The sequence below is a fragment of the Caretta caretta genome, chromosome 8 (assembly GCF_965140235.1).
Source record: "Caretta caretta isolate rCarCar2 chromosome 8, rCarCar1.hap1, whole genome shotgun sequence".
NCBI lineage: Eukaryota > Metazoa > Chordata > Testudines > Cheloniidae > Caretta > Caretta caretta.
Window position 1 is genome coordinate 85,925,568 of NC_134213.1, and position 21,411 is coordinate 85,946,978.

A 21,411-nucleotide genomic window follows, 5' to 3' on the forward strand; every position below is an offset into this window, starting at 1 on the left:
TGGGCCTGACAACATTATCTCTGTGGCTGTAGTTCTGCAGAGCACGTAAGCACATGTTTATCCTACAGAGTGATTAAGTCCCATTGACTTTAACGATCCAAAGTCTATTGGAGTCGATGGAAGGACTCCCACTGACTTCAATGAACATGGATTAAGCCCATAATTATTAATGTTAAGCATGTGTTTATGTACTTTGCTGAATCAGGACATGAGTCCTGTCAAAGCAAGTAGTTTTATTTTGATTAAAACACAAGAACTAGCTAAATATAAAAGGAACTGATTATGAGTTGCTGTCTTTGATTTTCTGGGTACAAATGTGCCCTTGGAAACAACCGCAATTATCGTTTGCAGCATGTAGTTGTCTAAGTACCTGATACCTGGATACAGTCTGGTGGTTAGGTGAGATGAGCCATGAGTTTGCCTTAAATTAGTTGCAAATGCTAAGCTTTGCCCTCTAAATTTGAGTCCCTTTTAAGAACTGGACCAAAATATCACATAAACATACACTGTTGTCTCACTTGTACTGTATCTTTTAACAAACCAGGGGTAATGGAAAATTTCAGTCATAAGTGCTGGACATCTTTCTGGGCCATAAAATTCACCATTCTCTCATGACAAATTAAAATCTCCTTAAAAAATGCAGAGGCCACTAATTTACTTAATTACCCACTTGCAATTAAACCCTGAATAATAAATGTCAATAACATGAAATATATGCTCTTTTTCTTTTAGGTACATTGCTCATTCTACTTGCTATGGTGATTCAGTTAGTACCATCATGTCCCTCCTCATGCCTGGTATGCACAGAAAATGTTACTCTGTGTCAAGGATTAACATATATACCAGGTAATCAAGTAAGACACTTCAAGAGAACTGATATTTATTATATACAGTGAGCTCACTGCAATACTCTAATTGTATTGACTGTTTCTGGACTCTGCATCTGAAAGCAAATCTCTGCAATTGCTGTCTAAGGAGTGATAACATTGTTTTATTTCTCTTTGCCTAGCGGCCTTACCAAAACTATTCTAAGGCCTTCAGAGGTAATTGAAAACCTTTGTTACTGAGAAAAGAGTCATTTCATGCAGCAAGACACTTAAAAAAAAAAGATTGTTTTAATAAGTTATTGTTCACATATTGTGCAAAGTTCAAGCCTTACACTGGCTGAACGAACTATGAATTGCCTCATAACCCTGCCAGGCAATTCTACAGCATTAGTAAGATTAAGTGATATACCAGCGATACAGATTAGAATCAAAGTGCATTATGACATTATAATTCTGAAACAATGGTTTCTTTTTATTGGGGCTAAATGAGCTGTGGAAATTCTACCAAGATATGTTGACTGTATTCATTACATATTGCTTGCTTAAGTCAACAATTTAATAAGACACCTTATTAACAAATTTAAACCGAATGTGACTTTCATACTGATGCTAAGTAACATACTTTGTTTATTGCAAAAAGCAGCAAATTTCTAACACTAGCTCAGAAAACAGAAAGGCATTATCAGCTTAAGAAACCAGAAGTACTAATAGCCATAAAACTAAAGAATGCTTGGCACTTAGACCATCTTTCATCCATAGTTCTCAAAGTGCTTCACTAAGGTGGGTAAGTGTTATTAAGTCCAGTTTACATAGGGGGATGCTAAATCAAAGAGAGGTTAAGGTCCAGATGTAAAGCCCAGTGAAGTCAACAGGCTGCCAATGACTTGTCTAAAGTCATATAGGCCTTGATTCAGAAAAGTATTACACATGCTTAAGTCTCATTGAATCAGTTAAACATGTTCTTAAGAGGTGACCTGAAAAGGGATAGACTTAAGCACATACTAAACTACTTCCCTGACAGTGAGCTACTGACAGAGCCAGAAATGGATTCCAGAACCAAAAAAATCCAGGACTCCAAGACTGCTGTAGGTCTTGGGGTCTGAATACCTCGGTTCAAGCATTTCCCAACAGAATGTTAAGCCTGCTATGAGACTAGTGAGGGTACAATAATTCCAAACTCCAAATCATTAGAAATTAAGGTCCCACTTTGTTATGAATTCACCGACTCCCAGAATGTCCTGACTGAGGGCTTGCCTACACTGGAAAATGTTTCAGCCGCACAGCTGCAGCGCTTCAGTGTAGAACTGCCTCCGCCAACGGGAGGCGTTCTTTCATTGGTGTAGGCAATCCATCTCCCCAAGATGCAGCAGCTAGGTTCATGGAAGAATTCTTCTGTTAACTTAGCGCTGTCTACTTTGGGTGTTAGGTCAGCTTACCTAAATCGCTCAGGTGTTCGGATTTTTCGCATCCCTGTATGATGTATTCAAGCCAACCTAATTTTCTAGTGTAGACCAGGCCAGAGAAGACTAATGTTATTAATATTGCTATTCAATATTACTGAACATGTTACACAGATTGTATTTTGAATTCCCAGAATGTAACATTTGTAGGATCTTGTCATAAATATAAAGGGAAGGGTAACCACCTTTCTGTATACAGTGCTATAAAATCCCTCCTGGCCAGAGGCAAAACCCTTTCACCTGTAAAGGGTTAAGAAGCTAAGGTAACCTAACTGGCACCTGACCCAAAGTGACCAATGAGAGGACAAATCTCTTTCAAATCTGGAGGGGGGGGGGGAAAGGTTTGTCTGTGTGATGCTTTTGCCGGGAACAGATCAGGAATGCAGACTTACAACTCCTGTAAAGTTAGTAAGTAATCTAGCTAGAAATGCGTCAGATATCCTTTTGTTTAATGGCTGGTAAAATAAGCTGTGCTGGATGGAATGTATATTCTTGTTTTTGTGTCTTTTTGTAACTTAAGGTTTTGCCTAGAGGGATTCTCTATGTTTTGAATCTGATTACCCTGTAAGGTATTTACCATCCTGATTTTACAGAGGTGATTCTTTTACCTTTTCTTTAATTAAAATTCTTCTTTTAAGAACATGATTGCTTTTTCCTTGTTCATAAGATCCAAGGGTTTGGGTCTGTGTTCACCTGTACAAATTGGCGAGGATTCTTATCAAGCCTTCCCCAAGAAAGGGGGTGTAGGGCTTGGGGGGATATTTTGGGGGAAGACATCTCCAAGTGGGCTATTCCCTGTTCTTTGTTTAAACACTTGGTGGTGGCAGCATAGGGTCCAAGGACAAGGCAAAGTTTGTACCTTGGGGGAAGTGTTTAACCTCAGCCGGTAAGAATAAGCTTAGGGGGTCTTTCATGCAGGTCCCCACATCTGTACCCTAGAGTTCAGAGTGGGGAAGGAACCTTGACATGATGGCACAGCGGTGGGATCATTTTGAGATCATTTTGAACCAGAAGCACAGCAGGATTTTAAAAGGTTTTGTAAAAGGTAATTGCAGCTATAGATTCTGTCTCTCTGCCTGGGGGACAGAGCAGCAGGCATAACAAAAGGATTTTTCTGTAGGCTGAGAACAGCTATCAAGGGGGAAAAAAAGTTAAAAGAATCACCTCTGTAAAATCAGGATGGTAAATACCTTACAGGGTAATCAGATTCAAAACATAGAGAATCCCTCTAGGCAAAACCTTAAGTTACAAAAAGACACAAAAACAGGAATATACATTCCATCCAGCACAGCTTATTTTACCAGCCTTTAAACAAAAGGAAATCGAATGCATTTCTAGCTAGATTACTTACTAACTTTACAGGAGTTGTAAGTCTGCATTCCTGATCTGTTCCCGGCAAAAGCAACACACAGACAGACAAACCCTTTGTTTCTCCCCCCCACCCCAGATTTGAAAGTATCTTGTCCTCTCATTGGTCATTTTGGGTCAGGTGCCAACTAGGTTACCTTAGCTTCTTAACCCTTTACAGGTGAAAGGGTTTTGCCTCTGGCCAGGAGGGATTTTGTAGCACTGTATATAGAAAGGTGGTTACCCTTCCCTTTATATTTATGACAGATCTGATTGTCTAAAGATGACATCACCTGATGCCATGTGCAATTGCCATAATGTATGTGCAAAGACAGTATTTTGTGCACAAAGGGCTGCTTAGTTGTTGAGACACAGGCCTGGTCTACACTAGAAAATTAAGTTGGTTTAACTATGTCACTTGGGAGTGCAAAAAGTCCACACACCTTCTGACATAGTTAAGTTGACCTAATTCCCAGTGTAGACAGCTCTAGGTCAAGAGAAAAATTCTTCCATTGCTCTAGCTGTGCCAATGGCAGAACCCCTCCTGCCAGCGTAGGTTCTGTGTACACTGAAGCACTGAATGGCACAGTTGCAGCAATGCAGCTGTGCTGTGGTATAATTTCAAGTCTAGATAAGTCCCCAGAATCAGATAAATGGACTGCCAGTCTCTACATTATCCAGGGTGAGAAAAAACTGATAGAAGCTACATTAGTCTGGCCACTTTATATTACCCATTGCCTGGGGAGATTGACAAAGTCCCTAGAAAGCTATGAGCAAATGATTTGTTTTTACTAAGCAACAAATCTTTAGGGCAAAACAATCTTTGACAGCATTTGCATAATGGTAAGTGCCAGGTTAAGTGCACACAAACCCTGTTATTTACACTCAAGCTAGAGTTTGGGTGTGCAAACAGGTAGCTCTTCATTCAGCCCGCCTGCCTACCCCAACTTTTGGATGCATTAGGCCTATGCACTGGGCTGCGTGCACACCTGAGTCAGAAAAATGTGAGTGCATGCACGGCTGAAGATTTAGTCATTCATATAATGTAGCCAACCAAAAAAGGTTACTTTAAAAAGATTCACTCTACTCTTTTGAAGTGTTTGTACAGCACCTCGTGCAGTGGGGCCCTGCTCCATGACTGGGTGCCTAGACACTACCACGTAATTAGTAAGTCAGTGAGTCAATAAATGTTTTCTGTTAAAGCAACAGATTTTCTTTAATGCAGAAACAGGAACAAGCCACACAAACAAAAGTAAAATGAGCCTTCTTTCAACACCATTTTACGCTATCAGAAGCAAATTTTTCATTTACTTTATTAGCCTGAATGTTGCTGTACAGTCTATTGATTGTCATTTTAAAAACTGTCATAAGAGTCCAATAACTTAAGTGTGTTATAGAGATGCTGCAATAACTTATTGTTCTATCACTTTTATCATGCAAACACTGCTGGACTCCTGAAGACAACATTCCAAGTCACCCTCAAGCGATTATTCCAATTGGATGGACCATAGTTTGAAGTTAAGAGGATGTTTCCCTTTGATCATGCAGAGGCGTTTATTTAATGCAACACGTATCTGATAGGGGTCTTTGTTCACTGGCGCATATGGGACTGCCATGTGAAAATCCTCAGGGCATCCATAACAGAAAAGACCCCCTTCATGTTTATTAGTTTTAGTCTCAGGGGAAAGAACAACATCATATTGTAAAGGGGAAAAAAAACCAGTTGAGTTCCTAGTACAGATAAACAGTAATGCCCGTGACTTCGTTAGGTAGCTCAAATGCCAGTGCCTGTTCAGAAGGGGCGCTCTTTACAAACAACAGGGGTGCTGCAGGACAGGAATGAGGCCTGCTGACGGAGCTGTGTGTGAGAAGCAAGGACAGTGGTTTGCCTGCACTATGCCTGGCACAAAATGTTAGTTTCGCCCTTCCATAAGCAATGAAAAGTCCATCCCAAACTAACAACAGTGACAGCAGAAAGCCAGGCTTTAACTTTGGCTTCTAGTGGAACAGATCGTTTTCTGTTTCTTGAACAAATATGTCATGTCAGTGCACAGCTAAACAAATAAAATAAAAAATCTAATATTCTGATGCATGTGAAATTACATGCAGGTTATGATAAATTGCCCAGCCCTTAGATGAGCTCGCATGAGGGCTAGCTGGCTGCAATGTAATCTAGACAAAACAGAGATTATGCTGTTGGGTTGGAGGAAGCAGCTGAAAGGGCTGGCAGAATTTCTATTGGTGCCCCAGACTGAGGGAGTTTTGTTACTCAGTTTGTAACACAAGGGTGCAACCTGGTGGGTTGTTAAATCCTGGGCTGCTCCTGGATGCCAAAGCAGGGCCAATGGCCAATAGCTTCCCCATCCCCATCTATGCCTGGCAAGAAGAATGTGACCTTTTCTCCCGGATGCAGGGACCTTGCCACAATTATCCCCCTTTTTCATGTTGAGATTGATTGCTGCAATGTCCTCTATACAAGGCTGAACCTTGAGACCGCTTGGAAACTGATGCTAATACAGAATGCTGCAGCCTGCTTATTAAGTCGAGTTTCATGCGGCAAGCGTGTTACATCAATGCTCTGGGGACCAAAACATTTCGGGGTGGGATGCAAAGGGTTAGTATTAACCTCGGAAGCTAGTCATCTAGTGTAGACACCTGGGAGATTCCCCATGCGCTGGTGCCATAGCTGAGACCAGTGGGGATACTAGAGCTGGAGCTCCATTGCTGTAACTGGGAGAGAGCTGGCATCAGGCTGTTCTCCGGGAGCGGCTCAGCCTCTTGGTCCACCAGAAGCTGGATCAGTTAACCATCCAAATGCACTGCAAAGCCTGTCTTTCCTTCAGGTTTTTGGGGAGGGGAGTGGGCTGAGGGGTTTGGGTCTATTTTAATTCCCTCAATACATTTGTCGGTGAATATTCATGTACCTGTCAAGCTGGGATGACCCGTCTTTTATCTCACATTATTCATTTATTGAAGGGGTGCCTATAAAGGATTTCAGACATCTAAATAAATAAAATATGAAGCATTTCCTTAAAATCAGAAGAAGTGAAAAAACTATTTTCCCATCTGTAACAGCCCTTGTTAGTGTTAAGATATGGATTGAGACCCAGCCCATGCCTACATCCTGTAGGTAATGCCTCTATTCCTTTTTTACAGCTGCTCCTGGAACCACAAAAGCTTTAATTGTCACTGATGGAAATATCACTTCATTAGAAAGCTTTGACTTGTCCCTCCTGGTCAACATAACTCTACTAAGGCTAAGTAGCAACAGAATTACAGACATTAAAGAAAATGCTTTTAATGGACTTCGAGATCTGAAGACTCTACTGTTAGACCAAAACCAAATATCAAGCTCTTCTATCAGTGATAATACCTTCAGTGAGCTTCAAAAGCTGCAAGTCCTGGTGCTAAGCAACAATGCTTTGAGCAGCATCTATGGGACCTGGTTCAAAAATATGAAGGGCCTTATGAGACTGCAGCTAAATGGAAATCAAATCACTAATCTTACGGAGAGCAGCTTTGGAACCGCCTGTCTTGATAGTCTTAGGAGTCTGGATTTATCTAACAATTTCATTAGTTACATTGAGAAAAATGCCTTCCAACACCTACCTCAGCTGAAAGAAATGGACCTTTCCCGAAACAGGCTGGCGCTCATTCCAGACATGTTTTCTCCACTCCCTCAGCTAATTCTTCTAAGCTTAGATCAAAATCAATGGAATTGCACATGCAAACTTTGTGATCTAGCTTTCTTCTTAAGGAGCTTTGTGAATTCTTCAATCAGGTTGCTCAAAAATGCCAATGATATAAACTGCAGAGCTTCCAAAAACCCCACAGTTCACAATGTGCTTGAGCTAACTGAGGCCAACTGTAACTCAGATCCTCAAAACTTTACTGCTATTCTAAAAAACAAAAAGATGAATTCCTATTGGCGGGATGTTACTCTGGTAGCTGTGCTTTGCTTTGTAGGTAATGTATACTCTGGCCCTCTACTTTTTTTTGCACATAAGCTATCTTAATATCAGAAAAATATAGGCCAAAATTTTCAAACTTGGGTGCCTAATGTTAAAGGCCTACATTTATAGTTAGGCTCTCAAATAAGTGGTCTGATTTTCAGGAGTTGAATACACTCTGATCCAACTTGTCAACCGTGGGGTTAGTTGCCTAACTGTAGGCACCCAAGTTTGAAAATTATGGCCACAGTACTTATTAATTGGCCAGACTTTTACAAACCTTTATGTTATAAAAACATAAGAATGGCTGCACGGGATCAGACCAATAGTTCATCTAACTCAGCATCCTCTCTCTGACAGTGACCAGGGCCAAATGCTTCTAGCAGCTGGAGGTTTAAGGATGTCTGTGGCATGGGGTTGTGTCCCTGACCATCTTGGCTAACAGCCATTGATAGATCTATCCTCCATCAACTTATCTAATTTTTTTGAACCCAGTTATACTTTTGCCCTTCACAACATGCTATGCCAATGAGCTGATTGTGCATTGTGTGAAGAAATACTTCCTTTTATTTGTTTTAAACCTGCTGCCTATTAACTTCATTGGGTGACCCTAAGCTCTTGTGTTTGTGAAGGGGCAGATAACATTTCCCGAGTCACTTTCTCCGTACCTTGATGACTGTATAGACCTCTCTCATACCCCTCCTTAGCCATCTCGTTTCTAAACTGAACAGTCCCAGTCTTTTTAATTGCTCCTTGTATGGAAGCTGTTTCATACCCATAATCATTTTTGCTGCTCTTCTCTGAAACTTTCCCAATTTTAATATGTCTTTTTTGAGATGGGACAACCAGAACTGAATGTCGTATTCAAGGTGTGGAGGTATCATGATTTATATTGCCGCATTATGATATTTTCTGTTTTATTATCTATCCCTTTCCTAATGGTTCCTAACATTCCGTTGGCTTTTTTTTACTGTGGCTACACACTAAGCAGATGTTTCCAGAGAACTATCCATGACTTCAAGATCTCTTTCTTGAGCAGTAACAGCTAATTTACTTGCCATCATTTTATATGCACATTTGGGATTATTTTTCAAGTGTGCATTACTTTGCACTTATCAACATTGAATTTCATTTGTATATTCAGTAGAACTTTCGACAAACATTTCATCACTTAGCCTAATATTCAGTATTGATTCAGAATGGGACATGCCAGGCAGCATTAGTAGCAGCCACTGTCACAAATCATTTTAGTGGAATGGGTTGGTCACAGTGTTTTTCTCGTCTCCGTCAAATTCCATCAAATACATAAAGAGTGTTGCCATCCTCCCTGCGGAATGAAGGAACAATTGTGCCTAGTATGTTACACAGATTCCTGTGCAGCTGGCAACTGCTGTCCTTGTACATACATAGGTACAGTTTTACCTTACAATCTAAAGTCTAGCCTGCAGCCATACCATTGCCTGAAGTCATACCACCTCAGGCTGTGATCTCGTTTGATTTCACAAGCTAAGAAAGGTTAGACCTAGTCAGTGCTTTGATAGGAGACTGCCAAGGAAAACAAACAAAACCAATCACAAGGGGGCTGTGTGCAATGAGATTGGTGATTTGGTAGGTGGTACTTCTCCCGCTGAGTACAGAGAGAACCAATGCCCTGGAATACTGCTGTACTGAGCTACCTGCAAACACTCAGCCCTATCTTGGCAGGGCGGGGTGGGGGGATCAGCAGAGTGGAGTAATCCTTTCTCTATCTTGAAGGGGAAAGGAGTCCAGGAGAGCTGGCTGTATTTCAAGGAATCCCTGTTGAGGTTACAGGGACAAACTATCCCGATGAGTCGAAAGAATAGTAAATATGGCAGGCGACCAGCTTGGCTTAATGGTGAAATCTTAGCGGATCTTAAACATAAAAAAGAAGCTTACAAGAAGTGGAAGGTTGGACATATGACCAGGGAAGAGTATAAAAATATTGCTAGGGCATGTAGGAATGTTATCAGGAGGGCCAAATCGCACCTGGAGCTGCAGCTAGCCAGAGATGTCAAGAGTAACAAGAAGGGTTTCTTCAGGTATGTTGGCAACAAGAAGAAAGCCAAGGAATGTGTGGGCCCCTTACTGAATGAGGGAGGCAAACTAGTGACAGAGGATGTGGAAAAAGCTAATGTACTCAATGCTTTTTTTGCCTCTGTTTTCACTAACAAGGTCAGCTCCCAGACTGCTACGCTGGGCATCACAAAATGGGGAAGAGATGGCCAGCCCTCTGTGGAGATAGAGGTGGTTAGGGACTTTTTAGAAAAGCTGGACGTGCACAAGTCCATGGGGCCGGACGAGTTGCATCCGAGAGTGCTGAAGGAACTGGCGGCTGTGATTGCAGAGCCATTGGCCATTATCTTTGAAAACTCGTGGCGAACCGGGGAAGTCCCGGATGACTGGAAAAAGGCTAATGTAGTGCCAATCTTTAAAAAAGGGAAGAAGGAGGATCCTGGGAACTACAGGCCAGTCAGCCTCACTTCAGTCCCTGGAAAAATCATGGAGCAGGTCCTCAAAGAATCAATCCTGAAGCACTTGCATGAGAGGAAAGTGATCAGGAACAGCCAGCATGGATTCACCAAGGGAAGGTCATGCCTGACTAATCTAATCGCCTTCTATGATGAGATTACTGGTTCTGTGGATGAAGGGAAAGCAATGGATGTATTGTTTCTTGACTTTAGCAAAGCTTTTGACACAGTCTCCCACAGTATTCTTGTCAGCAAGTTGAGGAAGTATGGGCTGGATGAATGCACTACAAGGTGGGTAGAAAGCTGGCTAGATTGTCGGGCTCAACGGGTAGTGATCAATGGCTCCATGTCTAGTTGGCAGCCGGTATCAAGTGGAGTGCCCCAAGGGTCGGTCCTGGGGCCGGTTTTGTTCAATATCTTCATAAATGATCTGGAGGATGGTGTGGATTGCACTCTCAGCAAATTTGCGGATGATACTAAACTGGGAGGAGTGGTAGATACACTGGAGGGGAGGGATAGGATACAGAAGGACCTAGACAAATTGGAGGATTGGGCCAAAAGAAATCTGATGAGGTTCAATAAGGATAAGTGCAGGGTCCTGCACTTAGGACGGAAGAACCCAATGCACAGCTACAGACTAGGGACCGAATGGCTAGGCAGCAGTTCTGCGGAAAAGGACCTAGGGGTGACAGTGGACGAGAAGCTGGATATGAGTCAGCAGTGTGCCCTTGTTGCCAAGAAGGCCAATGGCATTTTGGGATGTATAAGTAGGGGCATAGCGAGCAGATCGAGGGACGTGATCGTTCCCCTCTATTCGACATTGGTGAGGCCTCATCTGGAGTACTGTGTCCAGTTTTGGGCCCCACACTTCAAGAAGGATGTGGATAATTTGGAGAGAGTCCAGCGAAGGGCAACAAAAATGATTAGGGGTCTGGAACATATGAGTTATGAGGAGAGGCTGAGGGAGCTGGGATTGTTTAGCCTGCAGAAGAGAAGAATGAGGGGGGATTTGATAGCTGTTTTCAACTACCTGAAAGGGGGTTCCAAAGAGGATGGCTCTAGACTGTTCTCAATGGTATCAGATGACAGAACGAGGAGTAATGGTCTCAAGTTACAGTGGGGGAGGTTTAGATTGGATATTAGGAAAAACTTTTTCACTATGAGGGTGGTGAAACACTGGAATGCGTTACCTAGGGAGGTGGTAGAATCTCCTTCCTTAGAGGTTTTTAAGGTCAGGCTTGACAAAGCCCTGGCTGGGATGATTTAACTGGGAATTGGTCCTGCTTTGAGCAGGGGGTTGGACTAGATGACCTTCTGGGGTCCCTTCCAACCCTTATATTCTATGATTCTATGATTCTATCACCACAGAGACAACCCCAACTTAATGGTGTAGCTTCCGCAATGCTAGCACCCCCCACCTACAGCCTGGAGGAAATGTCCCAGAGCATCTGCACAGTAGTGCATCCTGTGACCTGGCCCCTCGACCAACCATCACCTGTGCACTGCTACAGACTGAGGCCCTAGAGAGCTACCAACCCACCCCCTATATGCAGCTTCCCCACACCTCGCATATTAATACAAGAAGACAGAGTTATCTAAGGCTGTAAAAAAATCATATGACTTTTTACTGTCCTGTTGGAGACAGTGATGATGTAATTAAACATAGTATGGTAATGCATTCACAGAAGCAGGCAGAGTTAAGGTTGTGGCTTAATTTTGGCATTTCCTGATTTTGAGTGCTTAAAGATGCCACCTTAATACTTTCTGAATGGCGGTTTTCAGTACAGAATTTTATATATGACTTATCCTTTTCTTGTCTATGTGTCGCGTTTGTTGTAGAGTTGCTCATTCTAGGAGGTTGGGGTTTTTTGAGCTGTTTTTAACTTCATTTTGAAGAATTTATATAAAGCTTCCTTCATTTGGGAGTCAGTGGGTGGCATTTCAAAATGGTAAAATGACCTTTCTAGAAAGAGGCGAGGGAATTTGAGCCTATCAGACTTGACAGCACCCCTTTAGTTCAGTAATTGTACCACAGAAGAAATGGAGTCTCAGCTTCTCCCTTCTGCTAAAGAAATCCCTAGTCATTACAAATATATTTGCTTCTTGAATAATTGCTATAGAAAATGTTGCACTAGATACTTCTATGGAAAGATGGAATAATACAGATAAAATATTCACTGCTTAATTGGATATTTTTTCTGTATTTTAAAAACCCTGTAAGGCAGGAAACCTACCGTAGCAATTATAATTAATTACATTCCTACATGTACGTTTAACATTGGATGATTTATGCCTTTAGGTACATGATTGTGTCTTTGACGAACCTTGTATCTGTCACAGGAGCTGTTGGTCTCACTTGCCTAGTTTTAGCCCTCCTTAACTGGAAACTTCAACAAGGCAAAGCAAATGAACACACATCAGAAAACTGCTGTTGCAGAATTCTAGATGAATCCCAGTGTGGTCATGAGCCAAGAAATTACCTCATTGAGGGATCCTGTAACTGCCACTTAACTCAGGAAAATGAAATAAAGGTCACGTCTGTTGTGGGGTCTGGAAGGGAAATGCCACTTCTACAGGAAAACAGGCATCAAGCAACAGAAAAGGCAGACACTATGTCCATAGGGCTAGACACACCACTCAGAAGCATTCAAAGAGAGAATGAACACAAAAAGAGTGGCTCATTTTTATGCCTTAAATGCAGAATGGTAGAATCATGTCCTCAAGAGCCTTATGAGAGTATGCCTATAACAAATGAAGCAGGTGCCCTAACAAAAGATTTCCACAGAAGAGTTACAAAACCAAGTACCTTTGAGCAGTGGGAAGATTTACAGACTACAGTGCTGCAGGAACTTTCACAGACTGATAAAGGTGAGTTTTCTTTTTAAAGACAGTACTAACAGGATCCAATGGCAGGCAGCAATATGAAATTTGAGATACAAAAATAAATGTTCTGGGCCTGATTCTCCACTGCCATGTACCTTGGGCAGCAATTGATACTTGAGCAAAGTGGGTGATTTGGTAACATTATACACCCACTCTGAATGGGTATAAATGACTGTAACAAGTGCAATGTGGTGAAGAATCAGGCCCAGACACAAGATGGTGAAAGTTTCCTGTGTCTGAAATTGGTGTAAGCTCATGCCTTGCTTTCGCTAAAGTAGGACAAGTGTGAGATCTGTGTTAAAGAGAAGGACATTTGGCTGTCCTTCTTTGGGACACTGAAAAAGTAGACTGGTTTGTTGAAAAGCAGGGCAGTCCTACAAAAAGCAGGCTATCATGTTTCCCTAGTACCCCTTCACACTCTCAAAGCTTTTTCTCAATAGCAAGCTTGTCTTTAAGAAGAAACACCCCCGCCCCACATACCCAAATTACAATAATGGGAGGATACTGGCATTTGATATTGACATTTGACTGGCTCTAACTCTAGAGTGGCTGTCCATCTTGTAATGATATCGCAGCTAATACTCCTTATGGAAGATGACAAATCAATAAAGTGACCTTGCATTGCCTTTCCATGATAACAAGAAAAGAAAAGGAGTACTTGTGGCACCTTAGAGACTAACCAATTTATTTGAGCATAAGCTATCATACAGTGTGTATGATAATCAAGTTGAGCCATTTCCAGCACAAATCCAGGTTTTGTGTTGGAAATGGCCACCTTGATTATCATACACACTGTAAGGAGAGTGGTCACTTTAGATAAGCTATTACCAGCAGGAGAGTGAGTTTGTGTGTATGGGGGGGGGGGGTGAGAAAACCTGGATTTGTGCTGGAAATGGCCCAACTTGATTATCATACACATTGTAAGGAGAGTGATCACTTTAGATAAGCTATTACCAGCAGGAGAGTGGGGTGGGAGGAGGTATTTTTTCATGCTTTGTGTGTATATAATAAGATCTTCTAAACTTTCCACAGTATGCATCCGATGAAGTGAGCTGTAACTCACGAAAGCTTATGCTCAAATAAATTGGTTAGTCTCTAAGGTGCCACAAGTCCTCCTTTTCTTTTTGCGAATACAGACTAACACAGCTGTTACTCTGAAAGATGACAAGAAAGGCACATTGATTTTGTGGCTGGTGTTGGAAAATACCTGCCTCTGCCACAATCTTTGCCAGGGATATAGATTTTCTTGCATTAACAAGTTTTTAAAAAGAAAACGCAACAAACTTCTGATATTTGGGGAAATCCTAAAATAATGTGTTCATGCTATTGACCAGGTCTTCATGAGCTCTCACAACTAAGGAGTCTTATCCCTACGTGAATCTCCTTTCTGGAGGCAGAGCTTTCTCTCAGTAAATGAAGTCCTTCTAGATATCTCTCTTCATGTCCTTTGCTCCCTCTCCTCTGCTTCTGTACTGTTCCCTAGGTATGGACTTCCCTCCTTAGCTCACTGAGGCAACACTCATGGTCTTGCAAATTCACTGCTTTCAGGAAGCCTCACGAACACTCAAACACAATAAAATCCTGCCAATCTGCCACTACATTAAACATATGCAGGCTATTCCTCTGGTTCTCTCACCTCATTTTGTGATCTCTCTCAATTTAGGTGAATTACGCAGGACAACATGAAGCACATTAGCTGCTTTGAGAGCTCCTATGACAACAGCTCGTATCCAGCAATTTATGGGTTTAGTTCATAACCAGGAATGTTATTGTAATATATTTATTTCATACATGTTATCTGTTTTCCCTTTTTAATGTAGAGATTTATTTCCCAGGGCTTCCACGTTATTCTCCAGATGCCACATGTTTATTAATTTATTTTCTAAAGTTGCTACTTATTTTAAAATAGGAGTTTTAAGCTCTTTTATGATAGGAAACGAATCTGGATTTATTCATTTGCTTTTAGAAGTGTCACTAAACGAATTCCTTTTTATGAAATATTCAGGGCTAAAGGCAGAGCTTTGGGAGAGATATTCCAAAAGGTTAAAGTGATGGAGACTTCAGGCTACATCATGAGAGGTGCTGAGCAAAATGGAATTAATGGCAGATGCAGGTTCTCAGCACTTCTCAATCGAGTTGTGTGAATAATGGATTTTCCAGTTTGTTAGCAATTCCAAAAAACCAGGAAAAAGCAGGTTTGGGTGGAACCAAAAATGAAATGTTTCAGAATTTTCAGCAAATCAAAAAGTAAAACAAAATAATTTCAGGTAGAAATGTTTTGTTTGACCCAAAACAAAATGTTTAATTTCAATTTTGACCATTTTAAAGGTTTTGGATTTTTTAAAAGAAAAGTTGTTTCAAACCAAAAGATCAATGTTTCATGTCAAAATGTGTTGCAATGCAGTGTTTTGTGGTGGGTTTGATTTTTTGGCTTTTTGACACAAACAATTTTGCAAAACCAACACAAATTGGAAAAAAGCATCAGTGTTGCCAAATCCGCATTTTTCACCAAAAAAAGTTTTGCTGAAAAAAATGTCACCTAGAAGTACCCTCAAGGCTTCATGAGAAGGAAATTAGGGGTTAGATTCTGAAGCCTTTATTCAAATTGGTGAGCAAGTTTCACAAATAGTCACATTGACTTTAATTGGGCTACTGCTCCCATGAGTAACTGCTTGTTATTGGAATAAAGATTTCACAATCTGGCCCTTGGTTTGCTGGCTGCAGGTAATTCTGATTCCCCTCTCCCTCCCATCACCATCACTGTGGGCTCTTTACTAACCTAAAGGATGATCTACAAGGACACTACTGCTTGCTCTCATTCTATTGTCTGAGGGGTCACCCGCTCCACCTCTGTCTTATACCAGGGGACGGGGACAGGACAAAACATCAATATTGTGTGAATTGGCTCACTGAAGAGAATGGGGAAATGGTTCCTATGGTACTTTCTGCATGGACTCTGAGTACATCACCTGCATGATGCAGCCAAGTTCTATCAGTCTAGGCACTAGAGGTAACATTTTCAGAAGCACTGAAGTGACTTAAAAGCCTAAGTCTCATTTTCAAAAGTAATGTAGGCAGTTAGGAACCTAAGTTCCACTGATCTTTCAATGAGACATAAGCTCCTAAATCTTTTTTGAAAATGGGACTTAAGGACTTGTGAAAATACTGCCATAAAGATTCTTTCATTTCCTTCCAAACTCAAAATTCCCATATGACAATGCACCTTGCTGTCCCAAGACACTAGGTTAGTAAGAACAGGGAAATGTCATTGAAGAAAAAACAAATACAGTTATACAAAGGTAAACTGAATGTGAAGATAAATTGGAAGGAAGAAAGTGGGGAGGAAGGAAGTGGGGTTCCTACCCATTCTTTTGGTTGGCCTTTATTATTTCACTTAAACAACAACAAGAAAATAAACTTAATCAAAGCTTTTTCCTGAGCTTGACTATTCCTAGGGTTTTCCCTGCAGATCACCTCGCACCACATCCCTAATTCCCTGTGCAGACAGACACCTAACTTGCTGATATTTTGAGTGGCATTAACAAAATCTACCTGTTGGCATGAGTCAGAAAAATACTGTTGAATCTTTATGCAGTATTCTACATGCCAGACAGTACAGAATATCAGCATAAGATATTGCTATACTGCTTTAACAAAATTATAAATACACACATTATTGTATGGATAGTTCTGATTAAGATTGAAGTTTTCTGAACTTCTATCAGTTAATTTTAATTCAACTGATTAAAATGTGACCACAGTGTGTGAGTGTAATTGCCACAGCGCTATAGAGTTTAAATGTTTTACCCAGATTGGACTGAGATGTTAGCTAAATGTTGGTGTTATGCCATAAGCAGAGAGAGCTTTTTGGCACTATATACATAGGTGTTCCAAACATGTGCTTAGTCAGTGTAATAAAACTCTTCCATGTGCTAAATTCTAACATTTATTATTCAGCAGATATAAGGCATGACATATTTACTGGAAGATGTGCAATTCCTGCGCCTGCCTTAGCAAAAGAGAGACTTAAAAAGCATTTGACAAATGAATCGTGGCAGTCTCCATCAGAAGCGGAAGACGAGAGTTTAAAACATCATAGGCAAAGATATTTTATTACCAGCTCATCATCAGCACCTAACACACCAGTGGAATCAAAGGAACATTGTGTGCAAAAGATTTTACAAAGTCATAGATCACAACATGATGATCAATGTGGATTGCTGGAAAGGAGCAAAAATATTTCTTTGCAGCTACACAACTCCCTTATCTGTAAATATGTGAACTGTGATACATTCCAGGGCTACACAAAAGAAAAGAAAGAAAATCACAGGGAAAATTTAAAGTTGGAGAAAAAGCAAACCAAAGCTCATAGAAGAGTAGTAGAAGATTGCTTTATGAATGATGAAGAGATGCCATTATCACAAGGAGTTAAGAAAAGATATATACCAAAAAGTGTTAGCTTTTATGTACCTGACCTGGCAACAGTAAACAGGTTGGATGTGATGATGATGAACTCAAGTAAGGTAGGATCTAATGTTCAAAGAAACCAAGCTATCACTTTGGAAAGCAGAGAGCACAACAGTTCAGAAGCAAGAAGTGAAGAAGGTAAATTGTCTTCTGCTAAGGGAGATATTGGAAGGAAAACCTGCGTGAGGAAAGATGAAGCCAACTGGAAGAGTAAAATGAAAATTAAAGGACAAGCCTTTTTAACTGTAAAAGTAAATTTACATCCCCTCAGAAAAGTGAGAATCCACCCAGAGAAATTACCTTGCAGTGAAAAACCACAACAAAAATCCAACCATCAACACAAAGAACCACCATTTGAATCCAAGAAGAAACTGTCACAGGCTTCCAACAAAGAGCTGACAAGAAAAAAAAGAAAATCAAACCAAGGGTCTTCTGTAGTTCCCCAAGAGCAGCCAGATACCAGAGAAGAGAAGGAGATTTATTCCAAAAACGTTGCTTCGCAATTCTCTGACAAGCAGACCTCGGCTAAGAGCAAAAAGGCCGAAAGTACAACTATTATAACAAGTGCTGATGCAGCAGAATTGTCTGAAGAAAAGTGCAATAATCCAATAGTGAGTGTCCCTCATTCTTTTAAGAATATTTCTGATGCAAGAAATTCTAGAGCTCTCACATCTGTTCTTGCAGAAGCTGTAACGTACAACAGTAACTTACCTCCACCCTCAGCAAAGGAGATTGTGAGAAGTATTGCTCCAACTGTATCTCTTGCAACTCAGAATTTAGAAAATACTTCACAAGATGGGGCAAATGATATTTCCATATCCCTGTATTCTAGAGAGGTAAATGAAGAAGACACAGGGGCTACAGAGTCATATGTCTGTAATTCACAGACGACTACAAGAAAGGAAGAAGGCTGGGATTCTTCTTCAGCTCTTATTATCCAAACACAAGTCACAGACAACTAGCAGACAAAAAATCCCAACAGTGAATGTGATTTGGAACTAAAATCAGTTATAGAGAATACAGTAAAAAATGTCAATCAAGGCCAGATGGACAACTGAATATTAGAAAGCCAGAGTGAAAACTTAAAACAGGATAGAAAGATTGGAGAGTTGTGAAAAGGTTAAAGAACAATAATCATTAGAAGGAAATCTGCTTGCTGTGGAATCTTATAGTTTCACTGTTATACCACAGATTCCACCAGATATCAACCCAATGTCAACAGAAACATATTTTGTTCCCACAGAGCATCCAAATCACATCAGTAGTTTGCTTCTGTATACTGAAGCCAATGAGCATTTAATTTGTAGTAGCAAAGAAGGAACTGACAATACTGATAACCAGCATGGAACAGTTAACACTGAAGATGATGGGGTAAAAATAGAACAGAGAGAAAATAAACAGCCACCTAATGACAATGAGGAATTGTCTGAAGTGCTAATCCCGGACACACAAATGAACATGGATGGTATAGCCGAAGATATACCACAAATTCAGAATGATGTGGAGAGTGAAAAATGTAAACTATTTTGTACAAGCACTGTGAAAGTGTCTATTATGTCTAACACATCCAGTATCCCCAGTTCTCCTAAAACTAGAAATATACTACCATGTAGTGACATCAATTTTCAAATAAACAATAATATGTACACGGAGAATGTGCAGAATTTGCAACACATTCAAAACAATCAACCTGATGAAGATAACAATATTCACGAAGAAGGTGAAATGCCACTGGAAGAGCACAAAGAGCCTTCTGTATTACCAGAGTTAAAAGACATTAGTTCTGAGGTAGAAAATGAGGTGCCTTTAATTCCTAGCAGAATAAACGATGTTGAAAACTCTGCTCCAAAAGCTACACTGTACCCACCATCTGCTGAATATGCTAATAGATCACCTTTAGAGTCAGAACAAAGTGAGAAAAATAACTCAAATAACAATCACATTCCTCTTTTGCTTTCTTCAAAACTACAGACAAACAACCCCAGCCTTTCTGAAAATTCAAAATTCATTATCGTGGCAGAAAATTTCAACAAGTCAATGAACATTAAACAATATTTGATTGAATGTGATGAAAAAATGCAAGACCAACCAACCAGAGACATTTTACTTGATTAACTGAATACCATTTCTGGGGAAAGGATAAGTCAGAAGAGAGACACATGTCTGGTATTGTCAGAGTAGCCAAACAGTAGAATTCAGAACAAGAGACTCAGAACAACAAACAAGAGAAAGATAAAACAGGGAACTGTTAACTGACCAGAGCAGCAATTGACATTTATGAACTGGAATATATAGCATGTATTTCAGGCAATGTACAAAATTACATTTACAACTACTATAAACCCTGCTATTCCTACTATGTACAGGTTACACCATTTAAAATATTTCTGTGCTACATTTATTACAGTCTTTGCTGAAGATAATGTAAAATCTTCTTTTTATCTGTAACTATTACATTCTATTTTAAATTCACCTAGATCTCTAAGATTTGTGGTCCCTTGGAGCAGTAAAACCTTTTATGCCCATTAAGTTCTTTTTGGGGGAAAGGAACTAAATAAAATTTGGGGCAACAGTCTGTATAAAGCCTGGTAAATTATGTTTAATCACTCAGTGGAGATCTCTGATTCAATCTTTTCAGACCATCCGAACAATTAGCTATAATAGTTACAAGAACACAACGGTTTCTGTACAGAAAGGGGGTTAAGCAGCTCCAAGAGACTTGCATCTCCTCATTGTTATAAACTGAAGGTTTTGAAAAATAAATATCTCATTAACATATCAGCTTCCTAGGATGGATCTCTTGGGCTAGGCAACACATTATCATTTGGTTTTAGCAATCCTTCTTATGAGAGAAGAATGGGCCTTGGAGAGCAGGAAACAAAATAAAAAAGAATATGTATATTTATGACAATGACATTTCATGGAATGTACAGAAAGAAAAGATCCTACTTAAGAGATGTATCAAGTTAAGAAAAGTAGAAAGCACCAAGAAGCATAGAACACTAAGGGCCAAGTCCATAAATCACTTGCATAAAAATATGTCCCAAATAATTGGGATACTGTTTCCCATTTTCTTCAGACACAAGAGTTATGAAAACTCATAACTCATGATTGCTGGCCATTTACTCTGTTTCAACCAACCCGCAGTATGTCTCATACGACTGTGTACAGTAGAGGTTCTTTAAAGTATTAATTTCCCTAGAAATTAACTGGAAATTTAACATCTAGCTTTCTTCCTCTTGTTCTGACCTCTACATGTCTCATTTTTTTTAGTACTGTACTAATACAGAGGCAGGGGAGATTGGACAGTAGCCTCAGTGCCCTGTAAAAATATAACTGAGCACCTCTGGAGTAACCTGGACCCTCTCTTTGAATATATGGATTTCATTTTGTCCAGAGAAGAGAAACCCACCAATTTAAAAGAGGATTTAGCAATGGGCCATCAGAACAGGTTACAACCTCCCACTTCTTCGGTATAAATTATAATACTGGCCACATAATGGAAACATCAAAGCTTTTTGTTGCTTGCCTAAATAATTATTTTCTTCTCCACATAATCCATCTACACTTTTCTTTTTCCCTCCTTTATTTGCAGACTCTTGTAGTTCCACTTCCCCTCTCTCTGCCTACCTCTTTTTGCCACCCCTTTCTCTTGCATTTCAATCAATCTATTTTTTCAGCCCTTTGGTTTCTTTCTTTTCCTTTCCTTCTCCTATTCTTCCTTTTGTGTCTGTTTGCAAGATTCAATAAAATATTCCTTCTCCCACCCAGTAGAAAGCCAAAGCATATGATTCATTTGGGACTGGAAAACAAAACAGAGCAGAAAAACCCTAACCATAAAGTAAGCACAATGAGCAAAAGGAAAGGTGTGTTTAGCATCCCCCACAAGTAGTCAGTGTGTAGCAGATGTATGATATATCTACCCAGATTGCCTTCACATCTTTACTGTCAATATCTTTTATATGTGAAGTTCAAATATTAAACAAAT

General features: G+C 40.2%; 2 protein-coding genes across 4 annotated transcripts in view; one reads left to right on the top strand and one right to left on the bottom strand.

The window, feature by feature from the left end:
• Positions 1-21,411, bottom strand: part of TNNI3K (TNNI3 interacting kinase) — a 176,206-nt gene that overhangs the window by 24,587 nt on the left and 130,208 nt on the right. The window lies entirely within an intron of this gene.
• LRRC53 (leucine rich repeat containing 53) lies at positions 737-19,538 on the top strand. The gene is made up of 5 exons (XM_075131939.1): positions 737-846; positions 6,791-7,600; positions 12,414-12,941; positions 16,914-18,259; positions 18,615-19,538. The coding sequence occupies exons 1-5, from the start codon at positions 756-758 to the stop codon at positions 19,536-19,538; spliced, it is 3,699 nt and encodes a 1,232-aa protein (XP_074988040.1). The 5' UTR covers positions 737-755.